This window comes from Vigna unguiculata, chromosome 3 (genome assembly GCF_004118075.2).
Source record: "Vigna unguiculata cultivar IT97K-499-35 chromosome 3, ASM411807v1, whole genome shotgun sequence".
Lineage (NCBI taxonomy): Eukaryota > Viridiplantae > Streptophyta > Magnoliopsida > Fabales > Fabaceae > Vigna > Vigna unguiculata.
Genome location: NC_040281.1, coordinates 12,723,474 through 12,733,793, shown reverse-complemented (window position 1 = coordinate 12,733,793; position 10,320 = coordinate 12,723,474). Strand labels below are relative to the sequence as shown.

Genomic DNA, 10,320 nt, shown 5'->3' with positions numbered 1-10,320 from the left:
GTAATGTGTCTGCCATTTAACATTTTTTTTTTGGAAGAAACTTCTTTGAATTTGAACGATTCAACATCAAATAAAATAGTATTTAATATTCAATAGAAAAATAGATTAAAAAATATTACACAGATTATACTAGAGGAAAAAATGTTAAAAATAAAAAATTGGTGAAACAATGGAAAGATAGACAGCATGAAAAATGAAAACAAAAATTCATAAGTTTTGTTATTTATGGAGTATTTGCAAACATATATATATTTAGGCTGTTTAAAATAGAAATATCATCTCATATCATGTCTTATGACTTAAGATTAAAGTACTTCATATGAAAGTTGCTTAAAAGAAACGATTTTCATTTAAGAATGTAAAGAATAAAATGAGACCATAATCTGTATTAAACTAATGAGTTGGTTCAAGCAGTGGGTGCTATTGCTTCCTTATAAATACACGCCATTCCTCTGCCTAAGAACCACACACAACACAACACAGTACAGCAACAAACATCTTCCATTTCGTTATCTCATTTAGAATCCATAATGGCTGTTTTCACATTCGAGGACCAAACCACTTCTCCGGTGGCTCCTGCTACCCTTTACAAGGCTCTCGTCAAAGATGCCGACAACATCGTCCCAAAGGCTGTTGATTCCTTCAAGAGTGTTGAAATCGTTGAGGGCAACGGTGGCGTCGGAACCATCAAGAAGATCTCTTTCCTTGAGGGTAAACATCTTCACTCATTTTCTCTACATTTTCTGTGTCTGCATATAAAGTGAAGTGATTAATGTGAATGTGGTGAATGAATGAACAGATGGAGAGACAAAGTTCGTGTTGCACAAAATAGAAGGAATAGATGAGGCTAAGTTGGGATACAGCTACAGCATAGTTGGTGGTGCTGCCTTGCCAGACACTGCAGAGAAGATCACCATCGACTCCATCCTCAGTGATGGATCCAACGGAGGCTCAGTGGTAAAGCTGCGCATAAATTATCACAGCAAAGGAGAAGCTCCACCCAATGAAGATGAACTCAAAGCTGGTAAAGCCAAGAGTGATGCTCTTTTCAAGGTCATTGAGGCTTACCTTTTGGCCAATGCTTGAATTCATCTAAGTTATCAGCAAGGACCTTCTGATATTATATATTGAGTTTTCTTGTGTGGAGTGTATGGTTTAAGTTAAGTTGGTTTATAAAATAAGAGTGTTTTCCTTATTTGTTTTGGCCTCAGACAGCGATAGCTGATATCTTTGTATCTCATTTCATCCATAACTTATACTAAAGGAATTCGAATTTGCATATAGAAAGTTTGAACTTTTTGTTTGTCTTAAAGAATGAATTGGATGAAAGTCTTAAAGGTATTATTTAGTTACATCAGTATCTACTACAAATTAACAGGCCTGCTAGATTGTTTAAAAAATAATGATAATGGAGTTTTATTGTTATTTGAAGAGGTTTATAAAATACACAAATTATAATACACTTTTCATTTTACTTTTTTCCTTCCCTCAATTGTTTTTCACCGGTTCCGTCCCCTTCTTTTGTAAACTTTAACCATTTCGATTTCCTTCCACATCTCAATTCATGTTTCCCTCCCATTTCGCATGGGTATCAGGAGTTTCCTTCTTCGTTTGCATCTTAGGTATGCGTTTCCATCTTCGTTTGCGTCTCCCCCATCTTGTCTTTGTCCTTCTGTAGTCAACATATCACAAAAATATCTATCCACAATTGTCTCTGTCAGGTTGATAGAGAATAACTATCTCCTAAGTCACAGGTTATTCCACCAATTGGAAGTTGCATACTTGATGGATATATACTAGGAATAAAAGAATGTATATAACCGTTTGTCAATGCAAGTGACAAAATTCGGATAAACAATCCTAATTATGAAGAGTGAATCACAAGATCAAGCTCTCTTAGGGTGGTTATAGGATTTACGGTTTAGGATTTATCTACAAATCCAATTATTGACTTTTGAAAACAGAATAGAATGATTGAAAAGTTTCAATAATCTCTCGATGAATACTTCAATAAACCTTACAACCAAAACTGATTTAGAGGCAATAAACCAGGGACACAAGATAATTGTAGGGACTCTAACTTCAAAAGAGGTAGATTCAAACCAATATGATGGGTATGTAACAAGATTGGGTACATAGTAGTGAATTGTTTTCGTTATGATTAGTCAGGTTCAAATCATAGTGCTGAAAATAGCAAGAGAGAAAATCACAGTGCTTTCATAACCTCCCCCTACCACTATCAAGGCTATAAATGGTACTTTGATGGTGGAGTTAGCAATCATGTGACCCATCAAAATGAGAAATTTCAATGTAAAACTTCAAGGTCTCAATGAAAACAATGCTACGACTTCTTTTCTCTTTATTGGAAATGGTGAAATATTGAAAATATTGGTAACGACACATGAACGAATCAAAAATAGTTATTAAATGACTTTACATGATTTTTTTTTTCTTTTGAAAATAAAGTTACAAAATTATTGATTCGAGAATTTTACCTTTTCAAATGCAGATTTAGACGAAATACGAATTTAAATGAATGCGAACTTAGACAAATGTTTACTTTACTTCTATAGAGTTCAAACTCATTACTAAGAGCTGATGAATTCTTTTTTGATTAATCATTAATTCCACAAAAATTTAATCATACCCAATAATCATTCTACAAACATGACAAAATTATATGTCCGATATAATAGTATAATAAATAATTTGTTAATTTCCATTACTCAAGTATAAGAAAATTAAATAATATTTCTTCACAAAAAATTTCTATTAACAATTCAAAGGTAATATTAATCATTAGAAATTATCTTTTGTAGTAAGTTCAACTGTTGTATCTCTAATTTCTTATACAAAGACTAAATTTTAATTCTTAAATTACATAAAAAGAACATTAAAAATACAAAAATTACATATAAAGGATGATTAAATATAACATTAAATCGTTATTACATAAGTTACAATTAAATAAAATTTTAAATGTAATTATGTGGTAAATTTAGATTATATATTTCAATTTATATATTTAAATTATAATATAATTTATAATAATATATAAATATATAAAAATATAAAGTGTGTGCTTATATAAAGTTTATACAAAGAGATGAGTTATATAAAAGCAATCTATATATGATATGTATTTTATATATATATATATATATATATATATATATATATATATATATATATATTAATTTTAATTAAAGGGGATTTTATATTTGGTATATTGAACGTAGAAGCCATGGTCGATTCTAGAGATGGCAAATAAACCCGCCCTCGTGAATATTACCCGAATCCGTCCCCGTTTTGACGGAGAATCCCCGCATTGACTGGGTATGGGTATGAGGAATTCTCGACTTTTTCAATTGGGTATGGGGATAGTTATGGGGATGTACATATCCCGGCCATAATACTTGTCCCTGGCATATCTCCACCATCATTTAAATTATTAAAATATTCACAATTAATTAAGTAACCATATATATATATATATATATATATATATATATATATATATATAATTTTATTTTTCAATTTTTTATTTCTTATAATTATTTGGTTTGTCATGAAACTCATTCGTATGTCCAATATATTTTTCTTCTTATCATAACATTTATGTAATTATGTTAAAATGATGTATGTCAATTAAAAAAAATTATGTTTCATATTTGAATATTTCTATTATTTTTTAATATTTTTATTTATTGTATATTTTCCTTTCACATGAGTATGTTTAATACTCTCAATTTAAGTGTTTAATAGCATCAACATTTCATTTACTAAGTAATATAAAAAAAATTCTTTACTTATTTTTATTAATTTTTGTTTCATTTGAAGAACTTTTTTGTTTTGCTAAAACAATTATTTCTCAACCATTGAGTATATATGTTGATATTTGAAAAGTGATTTTAGATGTCTAAGGTATTTTTCATCTTATCATACCCTTAATTATACATTCATTTTCCTTTGTGCGATTTCTTTCAATAGTTTCTAATACATACATTTGTTAATTTTTTAATATTTTTATTTGTTGTTTATTTTCATCATTTAGAATACTATTTCAGTGTATTTTATCTAATTATTTTTTATTTTCTAACTCATTATATTAATCATACTGTAATTTTTCACTATAAATCACTTTTGTTTACTACAATATCAATATTTAATGTAATTGCCATGAATATTTTTTATCACCATCCAACATATATTGGAGTTCAAAAGATACAATATTCATGTTAAAAAAGATTATTATATTTATTATTTTTATTTGCATCATTTTGATTAAGTAATGTATGATCATTTTTATTAGTGTATACAAAAAGAGATTCATTAGAATTTAAAAAATTGAAGTAAAAAAACATTTAAAATATATTTTAATTTGAATATTTATTTTTCTTTAAATTTTTTTAAAAATATTTTTAAATTTTTTTAAAAATATTTTTAAATTTTATTTGGTATTCCAATCTAAAATATAAACAATTATAATTTATTTTAAAATATTTGATATTGAAGAAACAATCATCTTTCTAAGATTGAATATTTGATAATATTATGTTTCATTTATCGTAAGTTTTTATTGTTTTATAAAAATTAATTAAAATTTATATTGAAGTAGTAAGGAAACAAGTATGGGTATGGGTACGAGATTATACTCGTTACCCGATGGGGATGTGATAAAATTTTAATACCCGTTGGATTTGAGTATGGGGATGAGGATGCATTTTTTTTACGGGGATGGGTATAGGATAGTGAAACCCGTCCCCGCCTCACCCGTTGCCATCCATGGTCGATTCCATCAAGCACCGCCTCGCCACCCTCTTTTCTTTATTGGTTTTGTTCTAACTGTTTGTAGTTTATCTAATTTGGCTGGGTGCTTGTGATTAGAGCTGTCAAAACGAGTAACTTGGTCCGACCTGACTCGACTCACCACGGGTTGATGATTTAGTGAGCCAACCTAACCCGGCTCACTTTTTAGCGAGCCAAGAAAATTCGAACCTGGCCCGACTCATCACGAGTTGGCGGGTTAAACGGGTTGACTCACGGGTTCACTTAATTAAAAAAATTTTACTTTTTTATTTTTTTCCAGTCAAAACTAAATTCGAATTCTAATTAAAATCTAAATAAACTTTAATACAATCCAAATACAAACCAAAATAAAAAAAAATACAAATTAACCTAACATGACCCAGATGTAAAGCCCAACTTAATAAAAAAAAACACTTGTGTGACCCTTTTATCTGCGGGTTGGTGAGCCAACCCGGCTCACCACGGGTTCAACCCGTATGAGCCGGGTTCTAAATGAGCCGGGTCAAAAATCAACCTGTATTGAAATTTGTAAAAAAAATTCAACCCAACCCGAACCAAACCCCTGGTGAGCCGGGCTGGCTCGCAAATTCCAACCCATTTTGACAGCTCTACTTGTGATTCATCTATGATGATTTTTACAGGCTTGTAGCATGGAAGGAAATGTTAGAAATGATTAATCAAATATGTTAATAAGAATAATATAATAATAATTATTAGAGCAATACTAATTTTAATATATATATATATATATATATATATATATTAAAGAATATTAATCAAATCCAACAATTTCTGTAATAATAAGAGATAAAAAGTAAATGAATAAAAAGGTAAAAATATCATTAGTGCAGTTTTGGGATTTTGCCTCGCATTATAGGCTTTGGTTATCACGATACTGAAGCATATAATGGCATAGTGATATTTTTGCAATTCCTGCTAGGTTTTCTACCTCAGTTACAAAATACGCACTGTCATAAATCTTTATAGGCTTCAATCTCACTGACCCGAAGCAAAAAAGTTCGTTGATATTTCAAAAATATCACTAGGATAGTGACATTTGGCCTCAGGTGGAACTGAACCGGTGCCAAAGCCCTATTTTTCCTAGGTTAAAAATTGAATTGAGGCCATATACATAATTAGAGAGTCAAAAATGTGAGTGCATTGTTCTTCATCTTCCACAATGTTGCACCTTCATTTTTTTCTCCTCTGATTTGTATTCCACAATGATGCACCTTGTTTTTTCTCCTTTGATTCGTGCCTTCGTCAATAGCTGTTGTGCCTCACACGCCACCATCGCTACGTCAACTAACTGCCTTCAGCCTTGATGGATCAACATCCTCCATGTGAGCAACCGTGCAACAGATCGAGCCACCGTGAAACCTCCATTGTAGTGGTCGTCACAAGCCTTGTGCAAACGACAAAACATACACCATTTAAAGAACCAATAAGTTGGAAAACGAAAAGTGAAACCGCGAGCTCCATTATCAACCACGTCACCTAAATGCAGCAAAGTGCAACGTGAACACAAACCTCCATTGTCGTCACTCACCAACGTTGGAATGAAACCCTAATGGGGGAGAGAGATATGACTTCGGTTTTCAAAAGAACCGAGGCAGAATGTGGGGGTTTCTGATTCGGTTCACACTCGAGGTCAAAAGTTAAACCTTTTTAGCCTCGCTCTTATATGCCTTGGTTCTGAAATCGGGGCAGAATGGCAAAATTAACCGATGCCAAATCCCTTTCATGCACGGGTGTGTCCTGGGTTGAGGCAAGTATAACGTTGTCCTTATAGAGAAAACGTTCCTACTGCACAAGGCAAAACAAAATCATATGCGTTTCTCTCTCAAGATAATCAATTGAGTGCATTGAAGGATCTCTAAACCTTATGAATACTTGTTTGTTTTAAAAGATAGTATAAAGATGAAGATAAAACACATTTATAAATAGGGATATTTACAGGTACCAGAGAGATTTAAGAGTCGATTGTAATAAGTTTAATTAAATAAAATATTAATTCGTAATAAAAATATAATTGTTAACCATAAATAACACTACAATACACTTTTTTATTGGAAGTAAAAACACATAGTCTTTTAACTCTTACTTTTAAAGTAAACACTACAAGAAAATTATCGATTCAAAATCAATTTTAGAAACAAAAACTAGTTAGTCACTATATTTACCAATTTATAAAATATAAAATTATTGATTAAAAAATAGTCATTATTATAAATAAAAAATTATAATTGGTCACTAATTAATTAGAGACTAATTTAGAAAGTAATTCATTTTATTAGCCAAAATCTAGGTAGGTCATTTTTAGTCATCAATTTCTTTGATAGCTAAACTCACGGGATAACTATAATTTTAAAGATCAATTTATTAACTAATTATAATTTTTATTAATTTTTAATTTTATAAATTAATATTTAAATTGATATTATCGTTATTAATTATAAATTAATATTTAAATTTTTAATTTTATAAATTAATATTTAAATTATAGTCACTTCTAAATATTTAAAAATTTTGCTTAATAGATATGAAATAAAACCTTACCTGAATCATACTTTTATAACCTTGTTTACTTTTAATTTCTACTTTTTTTTTGTTCTTCACTAGGGTCAAACAAAAGGTTAATATGGAACTATACATGGATGCAGATAGACTGTAGTGCTTTTTTTTTTTTTGACGCCTTCTAGATGCTTTTTCTTTTTATTTAAAAGAAGAAATGTTTTGTAGATGTCGTTGTAGCAATTGGACTTTCAGTTTTTAATAACCAGTTTAGTGAAAGTACCCATTAATGAAAAGTAGTGTTCAATATTTATACTAAATATTTTAATTGTTTGAAAACAAATATTGCTTTTGTAATTTTACACAGGTATATATTTTTACTAATTATTTTTTAAATTAATATTCTGAAATAACTGTTTAATATTTCTAAGATTCATTCCTCATATTTTTTATAATAATTAGCGCTTATATTTACATTTTTTTATTTTCATGAAAATTAATAATTTTTATTTTTAGAATAAATAATTATTTTTTAAAATAATTATTAAATATAAAATTAGAAAAATAAAATATGTATTCAAGAGAGATTTTTAAAATAACTATTAAAAATAAAATATTTTTTTAAAATAATGATTAAAAATAAAATATTTATTAAATAATTAATTTTTAAAATAATAATTAAAAATAAAATAAAAAAATAAGAGGTAAACACAAAATAAAATATATTTATATATAATTATAGATAATTTTTACTATCAATATTTGTATCACGTTGTTAATCTAATGTTTAGTACGCATTTACAAATGATGTCATGATTTTTTAATTAGCCAGATATAATTTTGATGGTTTAATTGGATTTTTATTATTTAAAAGTAACTGCATCATTGTAATGACCACTTGATATTTCATTCATCCCAGCATATACAGTACACAGCAGTCGCCATGGTTGAACGTGATGGGTCTGCCATTTAACTTTTTTATTAAATATTTCTTTGGAGGATGTTAGAATTATGGTGCTTGATTTAGTTCCACATCGCTTAGAATAGTGAGATGTGGTTCTCTATTTTACTATATAAGAGACTCTATGTAAAGCTTTAAGATACACCCAAAATACAAATACTTCCTAGTGTAGTCGTGGACGTAGGCATACACATTGTACGCCGAACCACGTTAAATTCTCTGTGTCTATTTTTCTCTCCTTTATTCTTTTCTTTATTGCCTTGTTCCTAACAATTGGTATCAAAGCAATTTTTCTTAGTATGCTCTATGGTTGCAGCATTGTCTGATCTTCCACATCAGAAAAGATTTGGTTTCTTTTTTTCTTCTTGGGAATCTCAGTTTAGAGAAGTAGTGAGAGCTTTGGTCAAAAGCCGCAACAAGAGCTTTGGTCAAAAGCAGCAAAAGCTTTCGTCAAAGCAGCAAGAACAATGGCATTGGAAGAAGGGAAGGTGAGGATTTAGAAGTTTGATGGCAGTGACTTCGGGTTCTGGAAGATGCAGATAGAGGACTACCTGTATCAGAAGAAGTTGTATCTACCCTTAACAGGGCAGAAGCCAACTGACATGGAGCAGGCATAATGGGATTTGTTAGATCGGCAGACACTCGGTGTGATCTGGTTGACATTAGCCAAGAATGTTGCGTTCAACATCATGAACGAGAACACAACCGTAGATTTGATGAAGGCATTGTCAAATATGTATGAGAAGCCATCTGCAGCCAATAAAGTGTATTTGATTCGCAGGCTAGTCAACCTAAAAATGGGTGAAGGTAACTCGATTACTAATCATTAGTGAATTCAATACAATTATTGCGCAGTTGACATCAGTGCAGATAACATTTGATGATGAGGTGAAAGCATTAATTTTATTATCATCTCTTCCGGAAAGTTGGAGTGCAACTGTTACTACAGTTAGTAATTCTGCAAGTAATAGTAAGTTGAAGCTTGATAACATCCGTGACTTGATCTTAAGCGAAGATGTTCGCAGGAAAAGTTCAGGGGAATCTTCCAGTTCTAGTTCCGGTTCAGCATTGAGTACTGAAACTAGAGGAAGAAGTAGCCATAAAGGTCGTAATCAAGGCCGAGGCAGATCAAAGTCTAGAGAGAAATCAAAACCAAAATTCCGGAATGATATCACTTGTTGGAATTGTCAGAAAAGGGGTCACTTTACAAATCAATGTAGGGCTCCAAGGAAGAACAACAAGAGGCAAGATAGTGATCAATCAGCAAATGCAGCAACTAATGAAATTGAAGATGCACTATTATGTAGTCTAGATAGTTCTATTGATTCATGGATTATGGACTCAGGTGCGTCATTTCATACTACACCTTCTTTAGAACTATTATCTAACTATGTTCCAGGAAAGTTTGAGAAGGTCTACCTTGCAGATGGAAAATCTCTTGATATTATAGGAAGAGGTGATATCAATATCAGAACCTCTAATGGAAGTGTGTGGACTTTGAAGAATGTCAGACATATTCCAGCCTTAAAGAGAAACTTAATATCTATAGGGCAGTTGGATGATGAGGGGCATTACACCACCTTTGGAGATGGACACTAGAAAGTAATGAAAGGTAATATTGTTGTTGCTCGTGGAAAGAAGCGGGGATCTCTTTACATGATTGCAGATGAGGATATGATATCAGTTGCAGAAGTTGGCAACAGTTCCTCTTTGTGGCATCAGAGACTTAGGCATATGAGTGAGAAAGGAATGAAGCTCATGGTCTCAAAAGGTAAAATACCTAACTTGAAGCATGTTGACGTTGGACCTTGCGAACATTGTATCTTTGGAAAGCAGAAAAAGGTTAGCTTCTCCAAAACAAGTAAGTCGTCTAAAGTTGAAAGACTAGCACTAGTGCATACAGATGTTTGGGGGCCAGCTCCAGTGAAATCTCTTGGAGGTTCACAGTATTACGTAACCTTCATTGATGACTCTACAAGAAAGGTATGAGTTTATTTTCTTAAAAATAAATCTGATGTGTTTTCTGTGTTTAAAAG

The 10,320-nt window shown here is 30.8% G+C and overlaps 1 protein-coding gene across 1 annotated transcript; it reads left to right on the top strand.

The window, feature by feature from the left end:
* The first annotated feature begins 470 nt into the window (after nucleotides 1-470).
* LOC114179068 (pathogenesis-related protein 2-like) lies at nucleotides 471-1,197 on the top strand. Its single transcript, XM_028065273.1, has 2 exons — nucleotides 471-711; nucleotides 800-1,197. The coding sequence occupies exons 1-2, from the start codon at nucleotides 531-533 to the stop codon at nucleotides 1,084-1,086; spliced, it is 468 nt and encodes a 155-aa protein (XP_027921074.1). The 5' UTR covers nucleotides 471-530; the 3' UTR covers nucleotides 1,087-1,197.
* Nucleotides 1,198-10,320: the final 9,123 nt, after the last annotated feature.